The 23,744-nt window shown below is 48.4% G+C and overlaps 1 protein-coding gene across 2 annotated transcripts in view; it reads right to left on the bottom strand.

Moving 5' to 3' along the window:
- Nucleotides 1-6,910: 6,910 nt before the first annotated feature.
- Nucleotides 6,911-23,744, bottom strand: part of LARS2 (leucyl-tRNA synthetase 2, mitochondrial) — a 167,539-nt gene continuing 150,705 nt past the window's right edge. For both annotated transcript variants that reach the window (XM_084988037.1, XM_021068636.2), the window contains exons 20-21: nucleotides 12,455-12,582; nucleotides 6,911-8,270 (exon numbers count right to left, since the gene is read on the bottom strand). In XM_084988037.1, the coding sequence (XP_084844163.1) occupies nucleotides 8,091-8,270; nucleotides 12,455-12,582 (308 nt within the window). In that variant the 3' untranslated portion in view covers nucleotides 6,911-8,090. The remainder of the gene's footprint in view (nucleotides 8,271-12,454; nucleotides 12,583-23,744) is intronic.

Below are 23,744 nucleotides of genomic sequence, written 5' to 3'. Positions count from 1 at the left end.
TACTGTAGAACGGGAGGCTGTTAAACAACAGAAATCTATTTCTCACTGTTCTGGAGGCTGAAGTCCAAGATCCGGTTCCAGCTGGGTTGGGTTCTGGTGCGGACCCCCTTCTGTGTCCACATGGAGGAATGCAGAGAGGGAATCAAGCTCTTGTGACTCTCCCGAGGACACTGATCCCATCCACGGGGGCTGCAGCTCATGGCCTCGTCTGGTCCTGGTTACCTCCAGAGCCCCGCGTGCTGACACCATTACATTGGGGAGTTCGGTTTTAACATATGAATTTTAGGGAGACATGAACAATCAGGCCATAATAAAAGTCAACTGAACTATTACTAGAAAGCTAACATATTTTCTGGAGACTCAGATGTTATCTGACAACCAATAATGGAGCTATTTGGTGACATCTGGCTTAGGTTCCTATTTCTCAGCCTATTTCCGAGCATCGGCTGCCTTGTGTCCTGCCCCTGAACCCTCGGGAGCCCCCCTCACAAAGCCTCACTGGGCCACCCAGGCCCTGTTTCTTCTGGGAGTTAGTTGCCTTTTCCCTGATGAATGACATTCTAGGCCCAGTGAGTGATGTCACCTTTGAGTGATGTCACCTTCTCGGTGGCCTCATCTCCCCTGTTGACCCCCTGTGTCCACTCCACCCACTCCACACTGCCCCCACCTCACAGTGTCTGAGGAAGGGGGATGCTTACCCAGGCCTGGTTCTCCGCTGGGTTCTGAGGGCAGCCTGGGAGGGTGCAGCTGCAGCAGGTGTGGCCGGCAAGTTCCCCTCTGGGTGGGACCAGGGTGAGGCACCCGTGACTAACCCCAGATGAGGTTCGTCTGCGGTGGGAGGAAAGGACATTCTGGGGAAGACGCTTGTCCGGGGTGCTGCGGGCCCAGGGAGGTCTTGCTGTGAACACAGGCCCAGGCCAGGTCTCCCCATCCCCTTCCATGGATTTTCCTCATTCCTAGGAAACCCAGGCATTTCAGCGTTTGCATCAAGGCCTTTGGGAAACAACACGGTGGAGCAGGGTGGGAATCTCGGCTCTGCCATCCTCTCATGTGGTCCTGAGCAGGGCCCCTTTTGTGGTAAGGCTCTTGGAACAGGGCCTGGCACACAGCCAGTCCTCAGTAAGTGGCAAATGTTGTAAATGCTGCTGTTGGGACATCTCAGGCCGTGGCTCCTGCATACTGGGTTCCGGGACAGGCCCGTTCTTCCAGAGGCCAGACAAGAACTGGAAGCCAAGTTCAGGGCTTAAGGCATAGGGAAGTGAGTCATGAGTGTTGGGTTCCAGGCCCATGACTCTATCAGGCTGGCCACCACCTCCCCCCAGGGCCTCGTTATCCTGTGTCCCCTCGCTCATGTGGGCAGACAAGTTGGAGACCTGGGGTGAAGTCAGCCATTCTGGACGATACTTGGCCCCACCCTTGGATCCAAGGCTGCTGCCCACGGGATTGGCCTTTGTCCAGCCGCTCCAGGCTCGAGGCTCCTGGCCAGCACTGTCACCACCCACCCACCTTGGGGGATTCCCCCTGCTCAATGTTGGTCACCCCAGATTCCGATCTCCAGACTCATCAGCTTGGATTAGTGCCTTTGGCCTTGCACCCTCTGAGCATCAGACAGGGACTCAGCCCATGGAACAGACGTTTTCTGCTTGCTCTTCTCACAAGACGAAAGGGGAGAGCAAACTCTTCTCATTTTGTCTACCCCAATGCCTTCCACAATTAAGAACATCCACCTCCTGAGCTCAGATTTGCCAGGCGGTAGCACTGGGCTTTTCCTTCGGGGTGGGGGCAGGGTCCCCTGAGGGGAATGAGCACAGAATGGGGGTCAAGACACTTACCACTTACTTACTGTAGGGCCTCTAGATAGTCACTGCCGGCATGAGCTACAGTTCTGTCATCTGCGAAAGGGGGATAACACCTTCCGGTTTGGTCTCACCCACTGCTTTGAACGCAGCGGCACTGCCTGAGCCACCCAGCCCTGGGGCATAAAGGCAGGCCCAGGCAGCTCAGCTCGCCCCGACTCCATCCTGCATCTGTGCCCATCTCCTGGCACTCTGCTTCCATCTAGGGCCTTTCTTCACCCGCAGACTTGCTGCTTTTCAGGCTTGGGCCCTTACCTTCTCTCCTTGTGGGGTCGCCTCAGGGGCTCCACCCAGGTCCTCCTCACAGGCCGTAGTGCCCATCCCCAGCTTCGGCACTTGCAGGTTGCTGATGGCTTGGCTGTGCCCCTCTCCAGAAACTTTCTCTGAGCCACTGGGGTCCCTTCATCCCAAGATGTCCAGCAAGTTACTAACTGCCCCCTCCACCCCAGGTTGGCCCACAGTCAGTGATGGACAGATTCAGGGTACAGAAGCCCAGCTCCTTCCTCAAGGGGGGTCTGTGGGGACATGAGTCATGAGTATGGGGCTCCAGTCTGCGAAGCCACATACTTGCCGGCCTCCCAGTTCAGAATTCCTGGGACCGAAAGAATGAGAACAAGCTCTGTTTCCTTCCGGAACACCCCACTTCTTCCCTCCTGGAGGCAGGCTGGAGCTGCAGAGAAAGCATGAGCTGTGAACAAAAAGGCAGACCTGAGGCTGAATCTTTTTTTTTGCTTTTTAGGGCCTCACGCACGGCACATGGAGATTCCCATGCTAGGGGCTGAATGGGAGCTGTATCTGCTACACCACCGCCACAGCAAGTTGGGATCCGAGCTGTGTCTGTGACCTACACCACAGCTCAGAGCAACCCGCTGAGCGAGGCCAGGTATCAAACCTGTGTCCTCATGGACACTGGTCAGGTTCACTTCCACTGTGTCATGACGGGAACTCCCTGGGGCTGAATCTTGACTTGAGCAGTTATCAGTGGCGTGACTCAGGTAATTCGCTCCACTTCCCTAGGCTTCAGTTTCCTTCATAGGATGTGGGTCATGATTCCCACTTTGTATGTAGCCTAGATGTGAGGATTTAAGAGCAGCAGCAAGGCTCCTTGCACGGTGCCTGGTGCCCAGAATGACCCTGTAGGCTTGCCTGCCCCCTCTCTTTCCTCCTAGGAGGAAAAAGATCGAGAGGGCAGATGGCGGTGGAGGTCAGGGCAGCTGGTGCAGGAACCATGCTCTCTTTGGCTTGTGTAATGGCCAATTCTGGCCCTGAACAAATGCTGTCAGCCTGGTTGCATGCTGCTGCATGTCCATGTGCACTAGTGGCCTCATGACCCCGACTTGGGCTCAGTTCAGGAATCAAACCACCAGGAAATAAAAACCAAACCCAAATTCTGATGCTCAGCTTTTGGTTGGAGGCCACCTTGTCCGAGCACTGGACTGCCAAGATGCCCCTGGGCCATGCATGGCTTGCAAGGGTCCCTGGTGGACTTTTCCAAGGGGTGCCAAACCTCCTCCAGCTCATACCACTGGGCCGTCTGCTCCCAGCAGCCTTGGGCCATCAATCAGTAAACCCCAACCCAAAGCAGTAGAGGTGACAAGCATCATGGCCACTGCATTCAGTCAAGAAGCCCCTCTAGGGAGTTCCCACTATGGCTTAGCAGTAACGAACCTGATTAGTATCCATGAGGATGTGGGTTTGATCCCTGGCCTCACTCAGGGGTTAAGGATCTGGCATTGCTGTGAGCTGTGGTGTAGGTCACAGATGTAGCTTGGATCCTGAGTTGCTGTGGCTGTGGTGTAGACCAGCAGCTGCAGCTCCCACTCGACCCCTAGCCTGGGAACCTCCATATGCCATAGGAACAGCCCTAAAGAAAAAAAGCAAAAAAAAAAAGAAGAAGAAGCCCCTCTAGCAAACATCAAGCTCCTCCTCCAATACTGGCTGCTCTGGGACAGATGCAGAGGCTACTCAGGGAAACCTTCACTAGGCACCACAGGGGGGCCAGGCCAAGCAGGACTTGAACAGAGGGCTCGAGCTGGGCACACACCTAGTTTGCATCTCTTGGCTTTTCATCCCTTGATCCATTCCTTCCCATGTATCCTGGGGCAGATGTGGATGAGCCAAAAGAGTAGAAAGGAGGTTGAAGAGCTTCCTGGACCTTTGTCAAGCTTTCATGACCTCGGGCCACCGCTTAAAGAAAAGAGGGTCTTCAGCACCAAAGAGAAATCACTGTCACTCAGATGGGGCTCCTGGAAACTAACCAGGAGGAGGCATGGAATCCAAACATGGGGAGTAGATAATCCTAAGATTTCAGGGCATGAACTGAAAACACCATATAATAGGGCAGTTTCTGCCAACAGGATCAAAATCCTTCAAGTTTACTCATTAAATCTCTTTTTTCCTCCACAGGCCTAGGATGGCCAAGATTGACATTTGCACCTGGGATCATTTTTTCCTAAATGTTCCTTTCTTTTGGATCAAAGATAATCCCATTCTTGACATGACCTATTCTTACTCAGGAAAGACTGATTATTACAAACAGTTCCCATTTACTGCGAGCTCATTATGTGTCATGTGCTTTACACACATGACCTCACTTTATCCTCAGGGTATTCTTCTTACTCCTGTTTTACAGTGGAGGAAACAAAGGTTTAGAGTGGTTCCATGGCTTGCGATGTCATGAGGTTTTAAATGACATGGCCACTTAGTCCCAGAGTCACAGAACATAGGTCTGGCAGACTCCAGAGTGCGTGCTCTTGGTTGCCATGTTGCTTTGTCCACTAAGAAGAGCAGAGTGCCACGAAGGGAAGGTTACTTTCTGTTCTTCTGTCCTCAGGTGGCAAGATCAGACTGAGAGATGAGAGGGAGCCTCTTACACCTACGTGCCCTGAGTGACTGTGCAAGCAAGAGCTTCCTAGGGATGCTTTTTCTTCTCTGGATTCCACTTTACACAACAGAAGGGGCACCTCCCTGCTGGGGCATATTCCCATAGGCAGCTAGATACCCTGAGTAGGAGGGAAAGAAAGTGAAATCAAGGGGGACAGGTCCTTAGCTCATTTAGATCTTCACAAGATTGCAGATTTTGAGGGTTTTTCCCATTTTTGAAATTGCACAGCCAATAAAAGTTAGAAAATGCAAAAAAGTAAACAGAAGGAAAAAAATAATCTGTAGCACTCACCACCAAAGATCTGTGGGCAAATTTCCTCCTTTCTTTGTAAGGGTTGGAATTAAAAAAAAAATATATATATATATATAAATATATATATATATAAAAATATAAACACATATATAAACACACACACACACACACACACACACACACACATATACGGCTAGGATCACATTGTGTATATTGCTTTATCGTGAGAAAATTTCCACATTACATGATTTTAAAAAACGATCTTTTGCCAGCTGCCTCATCTATTGATTGGCTATACCCTAGTTTTCTTAACCAGTTTTCTGAAGGTGTGTCTTTACATTGGGATGAAGCGTGGCTGTGCTGTTTCCTGATTCTCTTCCTCTTCTACGGTCTTTGGGGTCAATTTCATTTAACAGTTGGCTCATGCTGTGGTGACATTTGCTGCAGGGTTTCAGGGGCATGACTTTCCTGTGCACAAACTCTCTTCACTCATTTCCCCAATGGAAATAACCCTGAAGTCACCCGTGAGCCCAGTCTTCCACCATCTTCGCCCCCAGCCCTACAGAACCAACACTGAGCTCTTGGCCTTATCCACCCCCTGCACCTGCATGTAGGGCACTTCTGAGATTTCCTGGCTCTACAGGTGTGAGGAATTCATAGAAGGGGAGCCCCGGCCGGACGCCGCTCAAAATGCCAGCTTTGGGCAACATCACAATTTTCCCGACCATGGTACAACACGCAAGATGGGCAACTGGGTGAAGGGACTGAAGACACAGTGGGTGGCATAAGGGGATGTGGAGCCCAGAAGACCTGGGTTCGGATCTGATTCTACTGCTTATTAGCTGTGGAAACTGAGCAAATTATTGAACCTCAGAACCTGGGTTTCCTCATATTTATGACAGAATAGTTCCTTCCCTCTAGGGTTTTAGTGGAAATTAAATGACATCATGCCAAGTGAACTTGCTGAATCCAGTTTTTGACCTAATGAAGAAGTTAATAAAGGACTGAGATCATTCCCCACCCCAGGGATCACATTTTTCTGTTCAATTGTTCCATTACAGCAACTATCTCTTAGTGGTTCCAATGAACTTTTGTTTTGAAGGTTTTATCCTCTTGGAGAAAAAGTTCTTCAAAGCCATGCTGGTCAATCCAGTGGCCTTGAGGCTTTATTGATGCTCTGCTCTGGCGAGATTATGTGCAGATAAAGGGCTCCCGGCCCTCATCTTGCCCCTCATCTTGCGGACAGGACAGGCTCAAGGCCACAAAGCTTACCTTCGGAATAAACAAGACAATGAAGCAAAAACACTCACTCCTTCCCTGTACAAATATCCTCGTCAGCGTGCTTGTGTTTAATCCACATTGGCCAGTACATGGAATGGGACTGTGCTCACTCAAGTCAGCCCTGCGAATGCCTTAAATACCTGCTCAAGAGTTCTGGCCCCTGCTTTCCCTTCTGGTGCTAGTCTTTCCCAACTCTTCCACATCGTGTTTTAGTCCTAGACGGAAGTAATCCCAGTTAAGCTGAAGGTTAGGGAGAGAAAGGTCCAGTTAGACATTATGGTTCAAATGTATCAATTAATCCAGGGGCTCTCCAACTATGCTACCATTAGAATCAACCGGGGAGCTTTTAAGGTTCCCTGAGGCCCAAGTGTACCTCAGGTCAATTAAACCAGGATTTCTAGGCATGGAGACCGGGCAGAGATTAAGTTTGAGCCAAGGGACTGGTTGCTGTTGCTCATGTTCCTGAGTCAGGAACATGTTCTGCAAGTTCCCCATACACCCCACTTTATGATATAACACGTGGAGTCAGACACACAGCCAGTGCTTCTGATGATGACAGAATACCTCGATCTGTTCCTGATTAACTCTGGAATTGAAATATGGTGGCTATTCCAGGATCACACATGGCCCAAAGTCATACATGACAAACATTTTATTACATTAAAAAAAAAAAAAAGTCATCTGTTAACTGCTGAACTGCAGGGGACCACATCTGAGGCTACTTCAGAAGAAGGCATCAGAGAACAAATACAGATTTTCAGCATCACAATACGGCCAGATTCTCCTCCTCCTCCCCTCATTCATAGTAACCGGTCTTAAGCCAGTTCTGGTAAGAGCACCTGACTGCTGACTCCACAAAACCATAGGTTCACCCTAATATACATGACATAGGTCCAGTCCCAGCTGTCTCCCTGGCAGCCAGACTGCCATGGCCTGGACACAGAAGGCGATGCCTGGGTGGCATCAGTCCCACCCCTCTGCCTGGGCTTGCTCTTCCTAATGATGGGCTCTGGGGGGCCACCATCACGGCGGCATTGCCATCTGGGGTGCACATGAACAGACCCCTGCTGGGCTGTGGCAGGCACCGAGGTTGGTTCCTTCTGAGACTGGAACCAGCTTGGTTCTGCTACATTTTACACCCTGAGGGATTGGTTAGGAAGGGCTGCCAGGGAGACATTCACAGTGGGAAGCCGTGTTTCGCCCAGATATCAGGGCTGAGGTGTGGGAGTTGGTTGCAGGGCTAGCCCCATTTGCCTTTTGCTTCTGAGCAAATTCGGAAGATCCCAGCGTCCACTCCACATGGGGATATTTGGACAGGACCCAAACAGTTTTTCCACGTAGCCTGAAGGTGGGAGACCATCCACCATGATGTCAAAGTTCTGCCACCCGCTGGACAGTGCCTGCCACGCTGCTCCTGAGCCCTGGTGCTTCCTCACTCTAGGCTTGCGAGCCTAAAGCTGTGCCATTTCCAGGGTCCAGAAGCTCCCAGTCTGCATCTTGCTCATCCGGACTTACTTCTCTTCTTTCTGCTCCCACCCAGTCGCATCACTGGTGGCTTCCTCCACCCTGCAATAGTGCGGGGAGGTGCAGGCTGCCCCATCCCCCCTCACTCCTATTTCTCCCCTGCCCATACCCACCCTCACCCCTGCACCAGGTCATACTGCAGAGGTACCCTGTTGATGCCAGCCTTTCAGAGTAGGAAAGCAGACATTCAAGACACTGGGCCTTTCTCTGCCCATGGGTCCCAGGCTCCTTCTCTTCCTCCCAGACCTGGAGGAGGAGCTCAGAGTCCTGTGGCAGCTGCAACATCCCTGTAGTCACTCCTGCACCAGGAAGTTGATGAGGGCAGTTCTGGGGGACAGGAAGGCCTTCTTGATGCTTCGCCCCTGTAAGAGCTTGATACCCAGTTCACTTTGGAGAACCAGTTCATAGACTTTGTCCTGGTCCTGGGCGACTTGCTGGGGCACGGGGATTTTGCCGCAGGCTTTGTTGTTGATCTGACAAAGTGAAAAGCCAGGACAAACAATGAGGAAAGTCTTGAGAGTGGCAGGCAACCCAACAACAGTACGCAACACCAACTGCCTGCAAAAGGTGTTGCTGCCTCCTGTGTGGGGAGGCGGTACGGAAAGGGAGAAGGAAAAGGCAGCACCCAGCTTCCTGAAAGAACAGGTACAATTAGATGGGTAGGACTGACACCTAAGCACTTCAGAGAGGGAGAGGGAGTGGGCGCCACCTTGCGTTTCCTGAGCGCTGCCCCATCGTAGCCGTGGTGGAAATTATGGCAAAAATCCTCAGCATGACATGACAGGCTGTATCGGGGGGTTGGGGGGGTGGGGGGTGGGGGGGAGAGGGATTACTCTGTTGCTGGGGATCAAATCAAGTTTAGATCTGGCTACAGAGGGTGTCAGACCTAGGATTTACCTAAGTCTCGAGTGGACTACCTTCTGGGGAATGCGGGCAACCTCCTTCTCTGACGCCTGGCTCCAGAAGGGGGCGCTCAAGTGTGATGGCCTGGAAATCACCCACATCACACACAACTCTTGCCTAAAATGGGTCAGTATAGTTCCAGAAGTCAGTGGAATTCACCAAATATTAGTTCAATAAGGATAAACCTCACATCAAATATGAACTGATACTGCTACCGAGGAAAGGGACAGGTGAACCAGACGGCTTCTGAACAGCCATGCTTCAAATCCTCCACTCCACTGCTCCCACAAGGAAGGTTATATTTCTTTTACAAAAGCTCCCGTGGTTGCTTTTTAAAAATATATTTTTAAAAATTTTTTATTTTTTGGCTTTTTTTGTCCTTTTAAGGGCGCACCCGCAGCATATGGAGGTTCCCAGGCTGGGGTCCAATCGGAACTACAGCTGCCAATCTACATCACAGCCACAGCAATGCAGGATCCGAGCCACATCTGCAATCTACACCACATCTCATGGCAACGCCAGATCCTTAACCCAGTGGGTGAGGCCAGGGAACTAACCCGTGTCCTCATGGATGCTAGTCGGGTTTGTTAACCACTGAGACATGATGTTAACTCCAAGCTCCTATTGTTTTTGTTTTTTTCCTTTTTTGGCCACCCCCGCTGCATATGGAAATTTCCAGGTTAGGAATCAAGTCTAAGCCAGAGCTGTGACCTATGCCGCGGCTGCAGCAATGCCAAATCCTTAACCTACTGTGCCAAGCCAGGAATCAAATGTGCCCCCACAGAGACAAGCTGGATCATTAACCCACTGCATCACAGAGGGAACTCCCTAAAGCTCCAGTTTTTAACTTGGAAAATAAAGTCATCATATTATGAAAGATTTCTAGACATCCCTTCTGAAGTTTCAACCGAAGTGTATTATCAAGGATCCTTTAATCACCCACTTCATCTTTCGGATTTATGTAGAATTCAGTGGTATTTTTATAGGCTGCATCAGCCCAGATCACTGGGTACGAGGCAAACAGACATCACCACAAAGAGTAGTGACTTGAGTTTGAACGGGTCTCAGTCCACATCTGGTGGCTTCTGCCCTTCCAGCTTTGCCACCTCCACTTCATCACTAGGCCTCAGCACTGACCTCTTGGACTTTTCCCACAGCTGCCTGGCAGGCCCCTGGCTACGAGTGCTGCTGCTCCTCCGCAGGAGGGAAGCCCCATAACAGCTAGTGACAGTAAAAGCTCAAGTTGTCTGAGCTCTCGCCTGCCAGGCGCCGTACTCCACAATTCACCTGAGTGAACCTGTTTATCCCACCACAAGCCTGTGAGGTAGGTCACAGCCATTCCACCCCCATTTAACATAACGGGAAGCTGAGGGGCGGCAGTGAAGCCACTTGCCCAAGGCCCCACTCCAGCAAGCAGTGGAGACAGGATGACCCCATGGACCCACCCTCTGCCCTGCAGCCCCCAATCCTTGGGGATGGAGGCCAGCCTTCTCCCCAGCGCTGCCCCGCCTCTGCTCAGACCCTCCACAGCCCATGGTCCCGTGAGGGCTTCCTCTGCTTCTACTGCTCCTCTTTAAAGCCAAGGTCTGAGTCCTTTTCCTCACGATGCCTTTTCCAGTCCCCCAATGGCCAGAAGCAGTGATGTGATGCTAGCAGCAATTACCATTTACCAAGTGAGTTATTAGACCCTGTTCTGCCGCTGTCTCCTCACCTGCAAGATAGGGTTAAGTGCACATCTGACTCATCTGTGAAATGGAAAAACAGCTGGGCCTGCCTCAGGGGCTGCTGTGTGGGGCTAATGAATTAGTGTCTGGAAAGTTCTAAGGACAGTGCCTATCTCTTAGTTGGTGCTCACTGTGTGTGAGTGGGTTGTGTCATTAGTGTGTCCAGAAGCAAGTGGAGTACCTTCTGGCATTATCCCATCGGATTCTTTCAACAACCAGGGGCGGCGGGCCCTGCATTTACCTCCATTTGCTGAGGAAACTGAGTCTTAGAGAAATTAAGTATTTTGCAAAACTGAGGTGGGTCCAACTCCCAAGCTCTTACATCTCAACCTCGAGGCTACACAAACTCCTTGTGTGTGTGGCAACATGTGAGCCTCCCCAGACCGTCCCTCCCGGGTGCTGGGCTCCATGAAGATGAGGTGGTGCCTCTGGGCGCAGAGCCCCCGGGGTACAGCTGAACTGAATTACACGGCGCCCGACCTGGAGGTTCTCAGGTGGGTGTACTCCCAGGGAGTCCTACACACATTTTAAATCCTGGATTTTCATTTCACTGATAATCTGAAATTACTTTCCCAATTATCAAAACTGTGTTTCTTTTCTGCAGTGATAATTTAAAACAGAGAGGCATTCCACGGATGAAAACTTGACAGTCTCAGGTCGGCACTTCTCAGTTGTGCTGAAGATGGGTTCTCACAGGTACACGAGATAGTGCTTTCTTAGAAACATTACTTAAGTTAGAGAAATCGCCTCTCTGTGTCACAGGCTGGTTTTGGTTTTGAGGATTTTGGGAAGAAGCTTAGCCGGATAGCCCCACCTCCTCCCTCTGGGGACAGTGAGGAACTAAGCGCCAGGGCGGTGGCGTGGAGATGGCGCAGCTGTGCGGGACTTTAAAGAGTGATGGGAGTTAAACTAAGCTTGGAATGTAAATTAGCCGGCCCATGTGACTAAAAGGTCTGCCCCCAGTTGGCTTTCCCTCTTCAGCCATATAGCACACTTAAGAGATTCTTCATAATGGGTCTCAGATTAAACAAATTAAATATATTTAAAAAACCCCCCACACAAATGGAGTTCCTGCTGTGGCAGAGCAGGTTAAGGATCCAGCATTGTCTCTGTAATGCTCTGGTTGCTGCTAAAGGCATGGGTTCAATCCCTGGCTCGGCTCAGTGGATTAAGGATCTGGTGTTGCCGTAGCTGTGGTTTAGGTAGCAGCTGCAGCTCAGACTTGCTCCATGCCCAGGAACTTCCATATGCTGCAGGTGCAGCAAAAAAAAAAAAAAAAAAAAAAAAAACCCTACCAGGAGTTCTCATCTTGGTGCAGCAGAAACGAATCTGACTAGGGACCACAAGGCTGCAGGTTCGATCCCTGGCCTCGCTCAGTGGGTTAAGGATCCGGTGTTGCCATGAGCTGTGGTGTAGGCTGCAGACATGGCTTGGATCCTGCGTTGCTGTGGCTCTGGCGTAGGCCGGCAGCAGATGCTGCCCTAAAAGGACAAAAGACAAACAAAACAAAACAAAAACCCTACCCAAAAAAACCAAACCAAACCAAACCAAAAAAACCCTTACAGATAAACTGTAAGAGTTATCTGCTGTGTTAAAGGTCTAAACAGTTGCTCAGTTTATGTATTTAAGATGTCCCAATTTACCAAAAAAAGAAATACGATGTAGCCTTTCTGAAATCCATTTTGCAGAGTGAAGAGTTCCTTACCCATCTCCTCCCATCACCTTCCCCACCTCCAAGAGCCAAGAGTGGCTGAATGAAACTTAGATTTAAACGTAGTTGGAAAGGGAGCCAATAAGGCAGGACAGGTTGACTTTTCCCCATCTCTCGTCCTTTGAGGGCCACAAGTTTTCTGCTCACAAGCTTTTGGTATGTGGTGACCTCAAAACTGAAGGTGCTGGCAAAGGAAGTCAGGCTGGACCGTTAGGCCGAGAGAGCTAGGTGGGCTACAGAGGCTAGGTGAGAAACCTCCAAACCCAGCTGTATGTGTGGCAGGTCCACCTTGGCTCTGGGGGCTGCGGGAGACACTCACCAGAACTGCCATCTGCACAACGTCAGGCTGCTGGAGGAACTGCGGGTCCACGGCTGGCCAGGCCTGAAGCAGCACGTCGGCATCCCAGGCATAGTGGGGACATAGCTTCCTGGGCACCAGCGCCAGACCTGCAATGCCAAGGCACAGAGAGTCATCGAGCACACCTGAGGCTCACGAGGGCAGGACACAAAGCATTTGCCTGGACAACAAAGCCTGGCTTAGAGCTGCCTGAGGCACCGGGATGCTGCACCAGGGCTGTCCACACCTACCAGGTGCCCCCACTTTCTTTGACCTGGCTTATCAGCCCAGTTTACAGGTAGCTTTCTTTTCTTTTTCTTTTCAAACAATACCCAGAGCCAGAGAGATGAATGGACACAGTTCTAAAGTGTGCACTGGAAAAGCAAGGCTGCTGATTTTACTTGGTCTCTGCAGATGAAGGAATCCTTTGTGCTCCCGAGAGCAGATCCCAAAGTAACAAGCTGAATTTGCTTTCTTACTGGCCCAGGAATACTTGTGGTCTGAGAGGGCCTCCCACCCAGTCCTTTTACTCATTATCACCAGAGCCAACATGCTGAGAACAGCACGGTGCTCCTTCAAGACCTACTCAGAGGGAGCTCAACTTTTCTGCTAAACTTCCTCTCGAGAGGGGCTCCTGCCATCACCAAATTGGAAAGAGCTGTCGTTGGCTCAGGGTGGATCAAATCGTCTCAAGTCTCATTTCCCACAGTGCTTTGCACTGCAGCCCCCAAAGCAGAGGAGGCTGGGCACCTGGGGCTGCTCAGGGCCAATTGTCAGTGCTCTGGGACTTCAACCAGGACTTCCTACCAAGGCAAGTTTGATTTCCAAGCCTCTGTTGATCTCAGGAGTACAAGCAATGCCCCCAAATGTACAGGAAATACACAGAGCAGAAAAACAGATCCTTGGGCACTAGTAGTGTGCATCCCCCCAGAGGCAGGCCCTCAGTGGGCAAGTGAATGTGTGTCCATGCTGAGAGCAGTGTCATGGCAGGTGCACTGCCCACATGCTGTGAATGGCCTTTCCGGGGCTGGTGTGGGGGGGTGGCCCTTACACCCCTCCCCCTTATTATTAGCCTTGAGACTGGAAGACGCACTTAAGGGATGGACCCATGGCTAAGGGGATGGTCTGAGGCTGAGTCTGGGAGAAAGGGAATGAATCCCACCAATGCCAGTCCCAAACACTGGGCTGTGAATGACAATGTTTTATTTTCCTTGATGATGAAAGTAACATATGTTCACTGCAGAAAAATTGCAAAAGGTCAAAATACAAAGAAGAAAATAATGTTCACATGGATAGCATTTTTTTTCCCCCTGTGCCTGCAGCATGTGGTAGTTCCCAGGCCAGGGAATCAAACCTGTACCACAGCAGTGACCTGAGTTACAGCAGTGATGACACCAGATCCTTAACCCACTTAGCTACCAGGGAACTCCTTAAACTTTTAATTTTGAAAGATAGTAATGCAATGTATTTAATAAATATTTGTACGTGTAAACCAACCCCACAAAACCAAACCAAACCACCACCAGGATCATGCAGTAGATATAGTTTTGGATTCTCTTTTTTCCTATATTTAAACTAAAAGCACAATATACAGTAGTATATACAATATGGCCCCAGATTTAGTAAATATTTATATAAAGAGATAAAAATTTGAAAAGAAATGAATCAGAAAGCAGCAGTGATTATCCCTGGGAGGTACATGTTTAGGGGAGTCTTTCTTTTAGAAAAAAATTTACAGGTTTTTCTACAAGAAATATTTATTACCTTTGTAATGTGAAAAGATGTATAAGGTGGAAGGGATAAATAGAGTTTGGGATTAACGTATACACATTACTATATATAAAATAAGTAATCAACAAGGACCTCCTGTATAGCACACGGAACTATACGCAATATTCCGTAGTAACCTATACGGGAAACGAATCTGAAAAAGAATGGATGTGTGTGTATGCACAACTGATTCACTTTGCTGAACACTTGCAACTAACACAACATTGTTCATCAACTATACTCCAAGATAAAACAAAAACTAAATTGAAAAAAGAGTAACATAAAAAAGCTATTTAATAATAAAGCCAATCAACTAATATGTGATATTAGTTCAATATTTGTGCTCTGGTTTCTTTGAAAGATTTCATTTTTTTCTCTATTTATTCATAATTTATATTATCTATCCAAAATGTATTTTCTGTATAATGTGAAAAAACTTATTAAAAAAATATACAGTTGGAGTTCCTGCTGTGGCTCAGTGGGTTATGAATCTGACTAGAAACCATGAGGCTGTGGGTTGGATCCCTGGCCTTGCTCGGTGGGTTAAGGATCTGGTGTTGCCATGAACTGTGGTGTCGGTCATCGACGTGGCTCAGATCCCAAGTTGCTGTGGCTGGGGTGTAGGCCGGCAGCTGCAGCTCTGACTCAACCCCTAGCCTGGGAACTTCCATGTGCCACAGGTGCAGCCCTAAAAAGAACCAAAAAAAAAGAAAAAAATCATGGTCAATTTTCTAAGCCCAGTCTGTTGAATAAACCTCCTCTTTTCTCTACTGGGTTGTGATTTTTCTTTTATAATATATTTTCTTTTCTTGTCTATTTTAGACGAGGGGTGGTTTCATGACTATTCACTACTACAAAGACACTCAAAATGCCTGTCTGCAATGCGGTGAGGAAGAGGCCAGAATGTGAATCAACACACTGCTTCCTTCAATGAGAAAGTCTTGCGACATGGTCAGTCCAATTCGAACGTGTGCTGAGGGGCAGAGCTGATGCACATGCTAAATATAAGCTCCTTATCTTGTCCTAGATTGTGAGAGAACTTCCCAGACCAGCCTCTGGTCTGCGGACCACTCTGAGTGGCACTGGTCCATCTTATTCTGCTGACCTCTGTCTTGGTTCTTGTGCAGGCATCACAGATTTGTTGTAATTTTTCCTGTTTCACTACCTGGCACCCTTGTAACCCTGTGTTGCCAGTCAATCTGAGGGAAGGGAAGACCCATTGGGGTCTGAGAATCGAGTGGCAAAAAAGACGTATTCCTGGGGCCCTGCTGGCTCTTGTGCCCTGCGATTCCTGTGCTTCTGAAGAACCTACTCCATTCCTAACAGATGTGTCTTTTGGCAGAAGCAGAAAGGAGCTTCCTGCTTATTCCTCAGAAGGGATCCTATTAAGTCTCATATTTAAATACAAGACAGAGGTCGCAGGAGGGAGATAATCATTTCTTTATTTGAGCAGGCTGGGCCAGCATGGCTTGTCCTGTGACCCAGCTGCAGTGGGAACCGTTCCAAAACCTCCGTATGGCAGTTGTACAGGATGCCTGGGAGATGAAAGGACCTTGGACACAAATGTGCTGGGCAGAAGCTGTTACAAATTCCACTTTAAAAAAATGAGGAAGCCCAGCCTTCCTGGAGCAGTCAGGATGCTTATTTATAGCGGCCTGGGCCCCCGCCAGCGTTTCCATATAGATGGGAGTGGGGCCATCCTGCTCAGCGGGGAGGAACAGAAACTCACTACCCCAGGATCTGCGTAGCGTTTTGGCCTCCCTGCTCTTTTTAGGGAAGTACAAATACCTAACATTTGCATGGCAAATACAATGGTCTTTTTTTTTTTTTTTTTTTTACGTGACACAGGTCAGGTAGAGAGCTGGCCTTTGGGAAGCACGTGGAAAAAGTCTGAAGAGGCTGGGAAGGGGCAAGGCCCTGGCACACAAGGCCACCATGCATGGCCCACCCCCTTCCTTCCCCTCCTCTGGAGAGCTGTTGTTGCCGACCTTCCCGTGAAATAACTGAGACAAGCCTCCTCTCCTGCTCAGAGAGCTGACAAGGCCACCACGTCACCATGGTACCCGGAGCGAGTGCTGGGGTAGTTGTGGCATCTGTGGACGGCAGGCCTCTTGAGGTCCATCTTCAGGAGGGCCCGCACCCCACCCCACCTTCATACGCACACAGGGGAAGTCCTGGGGACTCTGGGGTGTCTGATCTCCACCATGCCTCATCTAACCCTGGGAATTCCAAGGAAATGGACAGGAAGCAAGGCACTTCACCCAAGCCTTTACCTACCAAAAGGTTCCACTGACATTATTTTGAAATAACAACACTGAGAGGGCGTACACATTCGTGTATAAAACCGTCTGAACATCAGCAGATGGCTTACTGTCCCTTGTATCACACACTTCCAGATGATTTATAGACTTGCAGTTTTGTTGAAATTAATGAAGACAGCATACATGCACAGCAAAACATTATAGTTACGATATTTTACAGCCATTTTTACGAAGAAAAATGGATCTATGGTGGTAGACTGATACTTCAAGACTGTAAGTGACTTCAGAAACTTAAGGAAGGTAAAATGTTGCTGGGCTGTGACCCTCCTCACAATTAAAGTGCTGATGGATGATTTGAAGATGAGAGGAAGAAGCCTGAGACAAAAACAAATAGAAAAATCCCTGTTCAACTGTAAAAATGGGCAGAGAAACAGAAATGGAGATCTCATCGACACATTTTAAATAACGTGTATTATGGACAAGAGGCTAATCGCAAAGCAGCATGTGCACCCACGCACACAAATAGCACAAGAGGGGAAATCACTCAAATGTCCATCAGTGGATGACTGTTTAATAACTTACGAAAAAAAAAAAAAAGAAAAAAAATGGAGTTCCTCTCAGGGCTCAGTGGTTAATGCACCCGACTAGCATCCATGAGGACTCGGGTTTGATCCCTGGCCTCGCTCAGTGGGTTAAGGATCCGGCCTTGCCGTGAGCTGTGATGTAGGTCAAAGACGAGGCTCAGATCCTGTACTACTGTGGTGTAGGCCGGCGGCTACAGCTCCGATTCGACCCCTAGCCTGGGAACCTCCACGTACCGCAGGCGCAGCCCTAAGAAAAACAAAAAAAGACCAAAAAATAAAACAAAACAAAAAACCCCACAAAACTTATGGAACATTGCTAGGATGGGACACCATCTAGCTGTTAAAAAAGAACAGGGTTGACCTGTGAGTGTTGATCTAGAACTACTCCCACATCAATATGGTGAGAGAGGGAGTTCCCGTCATGGTGCAATGGAAACAAATCCAACTAGGGACCATGAGGTTGCAGGTTCGATCCCTGGCCTCGCTCAGTGGGTTAAGGATCTGGCGTTGGCGTAGCTGTACTGTATGTCATAGATGTGGCTCAGATCCTGTGTTACCGTGGCTGTGGTGTTGGCCGGCAGCTGTAGCTTCGATTTGACCCCTAGCCTGGGAAACTCCATATGCCTCGGCTGCGGCCCTAAAAAGCAAAAAACAAAAAACAAACAAACAAACAAACAAAAAACAGTGAGAGAGAAACATTTCACCTAAGTGCATAGAATTCTGTCAAATCAGCTATCAAACTGGCAGTGGGTAGTTGAAGAGAGAAACTGACATAAGGGCAAGGGTGGGAGGGAATTTGGAGCACAGCCTTGGTAACAATGTGGATATAGATGTATTTTTCAATGAAAAATCTAGGTTTTTGTTTTAAGAAGCTCAGAGAAGTAGGGTGGAGGGTGGAGTTATTTTCTGTAGCTGGCTCCACGCATTTTTCTTTGGAAGCTGGGCTTGTGTAGAGGCGAGGTCATGCTCCTTGGGCACTTAGGACGACAGACTCACTCTGTCACCACGAGCTCCTGGCATTTTGTGCTGCTCTGCTGAGCCAGGCAGGAGATATGGGCATCTCACACACTGGTGGGATGAGTGACTGCATCTGGTCAGTTGCGTGTGTGTAGCATGTGTCTAGTAAAACTTGCCATAACTAGAAATAAATTCCTTCTTTCCTTCCTCTCTCATCATCTACTTATATTCCTAAACCAGAATCTGAACACTCTAGACCTGGAGGATTAGAGAGGTAATTTCAAACAAACAAACAATTTCGAAATAATTACAGATGCGCAGGAGGTTGCAAAGAAATGCACAAGAGTCCTGGCACCCATCCCCCAGCCTCGCCCAACGGTAACATCTGGCAGAGCTACAGCAGAGTATCGAAACCAGGAAGCGGACATTGGTACGATCCCTAGAGCTAGTTCAGATTTCATTGGTTTTAGAAGCTCTGATGTGTACACGTGCGGCTTCCTGTAACCACTGCCACTGTGAAGACAGAACTGTTCCACCACAAGGCTCCCTTGTGCGCCTCTTTTACGGCTACCACCCCTTCCGCCCTGTCCCTAAGTCCCGGCAACCACTAATGCGTTTTCCATCTCTATAATTTTGTTTTTGCAAGAATGTGGTATAAATGGAATCGTAGAGTATATAGCCTTTTGAGACTGGCTTTTCTTTTTTTTTTTTTTTTCCTTTCCACTCAGCATAATCCCCTTGAGATCCACCCAAGCTCTTACCCCTTAGAAAGGTCATTTTTGACGATGATGAAGTTAGACCTTTAACCAGAGTACCACCAAGGAACTCCTTGTTTAGTGATTTTCTGCCTTTTCACGGTCCACCAACAAAGGAAACCTTGTGTCCTTCGTCTGGAAACAGTATCAGTGACTCCAAATATGCAAAATTTCCCTAACACCCTCATGGATAGGACAATATTCTACTATGGTAAACAAAAGATAACTTTGTAAATGCAGATGTGGTGTCTTGACCTTCTCAGATCCGAAGCTTCAGGAAGGAAGAAAAGATTTCCTCATCCTGTTAAAATGTGCACACTGCCAGGACCCTGGTTCTGTTTCCTACCAAAGGTCTCCCTTGACTCTTTAGGTGACTGGTAAAGGACATTAGGCTTCAAGTGCTTTGAGCTTTTCTAAATGTTTCCTTTTATCCAGAGCAACAGCCTGGATCCCAGATTGCCCCTGGAAGACAGATCTCGCTTCTGCTGCCCTTTGGGGAGGGTTTCGTCTATGAAAACCTACTTCTCTGGGAACTCGGGGAATTGGTAATGTCCAAGCAGCCTGCCCTCACTGCCCACATTCCCGTTATAGTCACTGCGAGGTTATCTCTCGGAGACACAGGAATGAAACCATAGCTATGTGAAAGCTATGCTTTCTGGAATAAACCAAATGTGTGGAAGAACTGTCCCAAAGCCTTGGAACAAGGGTAATCAGAACTGTGAGATGACAGTAATCACACACCCCCCAACGCAGTGCACTGTCTGCAAAGGACTTTCAACACTTTGTGACACTGGCCCTTACCCGCTGCTGGGAGGGGCAGGAAGAGGCCATGTCCTCAGTGTCTCCAGAGGGCATCTGACCAAGACCTGTGAATTAATGACCAGAGCGACCTGCCTCGTGCGTCAGACACCTCACCTGATTAGGGCCCTGCTGCTTGTTCAGAGGCGACACACACACACACACACACACACACACACGTGTGGAGCCAGGAGACAAAGGCTTCCCATTGCTTCTCTGAATTAAAAAAAAAAAAAAAGTTGCTGTGGATTTGTAAAGCCTGAGGGATGGCCTTCTCAAGTGAATGAACACAGACTACAATGCCCGCTGCTCAGACTGCCCTCCCCAGCTTTCCCACCAACGCCTAGAACAGAGCCTGGCACAAAATACAAGCTTGGTGAATGTTTACCAAATGGCTGAATGAGACATGCTAGCAAAACTAAGATTCAATCGAAACCCACTTCGTATGATAACACAGCTCACAGAAGCCCCAGCCCTGCTGCGTGGGGGAAAAAAATCACAGAGCAAAGGTTGAAGTGGGCTAGTTTCCATCATATTGCTATAGTGTATGTCCTGCTGGAGATCTTGTCACCCAACTGAAGGACAGCCTGGCAGGGGGTGAGGCCACAGGGTATACTTATATGGCAAGACCGGCTGGACAGGGACAGGGCTGTGAAGAGAGCTGACCCTATCTGCCACCCCCCAAACCCCAGCCCCCCAACACACAGACTGGAGGGGCACATGAGGAGGGAGATTTCCCTGGGAGAAATGAAATGAAGGGGGCAGACAGATAATGTGGGGTGAAGGATGAAAAAAAGGAGAGATGTGCCTATTCTAGGATGAGAGTGAGTACCTTTATTACAAATGAGATAAACTTTGTTATATAATAAGGAAGACGGGGAAAGAATTAACAGTGTGCCATTTAAAAGACTTAATGTGATTACCAATGCCAAATCAAAAAGGCCTGTTTCCTGTCCAAGGAGATAATGAAAGGCTGCACAATCGAATACAATCGGCCTGGCAGGGCCTAATACCATCCTGCCTTCAGGGCATTGTCTACTCAGCAAAGAATGGGTGAGTGTCTCCTCCTGTAGAGTGGGTTCTAAAGCACAGAAGCAACTCAATTCATTTGAAGTCAGTGAAACCCTTATTCCCAAACCTAACAATGCATAGGGCAAAAAAACTGGTCTCTAAGAATAACTGCAAAATTCTAAATTAAAAAAACAACTAGCAAATAGAATTTAATAGTATGTTAAAGGCTTACTACTCCATGGTCAAGATAAATTTATCCCACAATAGCCCATCAGGCAATCAATTAACTGGATTTAAGTTGTATCAACAGGGCAAAGGGGAAAATGAACAGCGAAGGATACATCACTTCAACAATTGAAGAATGAATATTAAGTAAAATATAGCTCTCGTTCTTAAGATGCGTTCTGGTAAACAGAGATAGAAGGCCACTTCCTTAATAGGACAGGGGATGTCTATCCTAAACCAACAGTCAACCCAAACCTAACAGGGAAATGTTCCTGGAAATGAGACAAGATGGGCTGTGGCCAGTATTCTTTAACACTGCACACGGTTTTCTGAGCAGTATATTAAAGAAGTAAATAAACACAAAGGAATAAGAATAACTATTAGAAAGAAGGAGAACACTCATCTTTATTTGTGGATCGCAGACTCCTAGAAAATCCAAGTGGATTCTACCCCTTAAACAAAGGACAAGAGATTGGTGGGGAAACTGGGTAGAGAAGAAGGAAGTAAATAAATATAAAAAATTACATGTCAAGAGTTTCCATTGTGGCTCAGCAGAAACGAATCTGACTGGCATCCATGAGGACTCAGTTTTTGGGTTTTTTTTTGTCTTTTTAGGGCTGTACTTGTGGCACATGGAGGTTCCCAGGCTAGGGGTTCAATCAGAGCTGTAGCCGCCAGCCTACGCCAGAGCCAAGCAATGCCAGATCCGAGCCACATGTGCAAACCACACCACAGCTCATGGCAACACTGGATCCTTAATCCAATGAGCAAGGTCAGGGATTGAGCCTGTGTCCTCATGGATACTAGTCAGATTCGTTAACCCCTGAGCCACGACAAGAACTCTGAGGATGCAGGTTTGATCCCTGGCCTCGCTGAGTGAGTTAAGGATCTGGTGTTGCCATGAGCTGCGGTGTAGGTCACAGACACAGCTGGGATCCTGCACTGCTGTGGCTGTGACATGGGCCAGCAGCTACCACTCCGATTTGATCCCTAGCCTGGGAACCTCCATATGCTGTGGGTGCAGCCCTTAAAAGACCAAAAAAAAAAAAGACGTTTTTGTTTTTTTGGTTGTGCCCATGGCACGTTGAAGTTCCTGGGCCTCAGCAGCAACCTGAGCCATAGCAGTGACAATGCTGGATCCTTAACCCACTGAGCGACCAAGGGACTCCTCAAGAGTCTTAAATACACCCTGTCTATTCCACTTTGAGGAAATCATTTGAGGCAGGAACAAAGACTTATGCACACATCTGTCCATGGTGGACTGTTTATGGAGTGAGAGACACATGAGTGGACGGGTTGCTGACATCATTGTGCACATGGACAATTAATGTAGTCATTAAAAATGTTTATAAATTTAAAAAACCAAAATGTTTACAAGTCTATCTTGTTTTTAAACTAGAAATCTGCAGAGATAAATTTTTTTGGGGAAACCAACCTAAGTTCCGTGGAAAGCAAAGATGCTGGAACTGCTGCTTTACATTCTGACCGAGTGTCTGAGTTGGTCCAGAAAGGCCACACTAGGCTCTGACACTGATGCCAGGGGCCCAGGGCTGAGCTGCTGGTTAGTTGCCCTCAGAATGCTGGCCTGTGGACAAACTCTGTTCAAGTCACCATTTCAAACCATTACAAGGACTTCTTCCTCAGTCTTGTTCTGTGCTCCTGAGAACTGCTTTAATGTTGGTTTTGTCTGCCTGGAATCAGGAGGTTTCATCCAGCCCTGCTAAGTGATGGCTGGGCTCTGACAAGCCCCAAGATGCTAAGGACAGAGCATAAACGAATGGAGGTGCTGCAGTTCTCAAGGATCTTTTCAACCTGAAGCTGTGCCTCATTCAGGCTGAGTGTCTGATTTTTTTTACATTTTCTCACTACAATAACCCTTGTGCATGGCTCTTTAACTGGCATCAATTTCACTGAGTACAATTTGGAATTATGGTGGCCATTTTGGGGAATTTCTTTCTTTCTTTTTTTTTTTTCTTTTTGTTTTTTCTAGGGCCACACCTGTGGCATATGGAGGTTCCCAGGCTAGGGGTCGAATCGGAGCTGTAGCCGCTAGCCTATGCTGAAGCCACAGCAACTGAGGATCCGAGCTGTGTCTGCAACCTGCACCACAGCTCATGGCAATGCTGGATCCTTAATCCACTAAGAGAGGCCAGGGATCGAACCCGCAATCTCATGGTTCCTAGTCGGATTCGTTAACCACTGAGTCATGACGGGAACTCCCTTGGAGAATTTCTGATATGAACAAAATTGCATATTTGAGGAGTTCCTTAGAACAAAAAGGAAAGAAAATTTGGACTGTCCCCATGGCCTGCTGTCTTTATTTGGCATGAAGAAGCTTCTAATCACAATTCAGAGTTGAAAACTGCCTCCCTAAAAATTCTCCAGCTGGAACTAATGTAAACATGAGAAATTTCAAAAGCTGTCTTCTGTCACGTTTTGGTTCGTCTTATCTTTCCTTACCTCCCATGCCTTCACCCTCAGAACTCTGTTCAACCTTCCTGAAGTCCTTCTAATTACCACCCTGCTCCCTCTCCTAATCGGCTGATCTAGCTCACTGTCACTTCAAACTGCAGTCCCTCCTAAGGGAGCCCTGACACTGACTGGTAGGCAGTTTCAAAGCTTTGATCACGTTCAGAGCTCCATGCTGTTCTAAGGACCTCTTACATCCCACAACGGAAAGAGGAGCATTCATGAAAGAAGTCAGATTCATCCTGGGCGCACAGAGCCCAGGCCTCTCCAACCTCTACCAATGAATCCATCCACTGGAGGGGCTGGGAGAGGCAAAAACTTGGTTAGAAAAGGCGAAGTGGAGTTCCCGTTGTGGCACAGCAGAAATGAATCCGACTAGGAACCATGTGGTTGTGGGTTTGGTCCCTGGCCTTGCTCAGTGGGTTAAGGATCTGGCATGGCT

The sequence above is a fragment of the Sus scrofa genome, chromosome 13 (assembly GCF_054392235.1).
Source record: "Sus scrofa isolate SSC_HxYL_T2T_F1_AM1 chromosome 13, Sscrofa_HxYL_maternal_Yorkshire_Landrace_v2.0, whole genome shotgun sequence".
Classification (NCBI taxonomy): Eukaryota; Metazoa; Chordata; class Mammalia; order Artiodactyla; family Suidae; genus Sus; species Sus scrofa.
The sequence above is the reverse complement of the archived record's forward strand: the minus strand, read 5'-3'. Positions and strand labels throughout refer to the sequence as shown.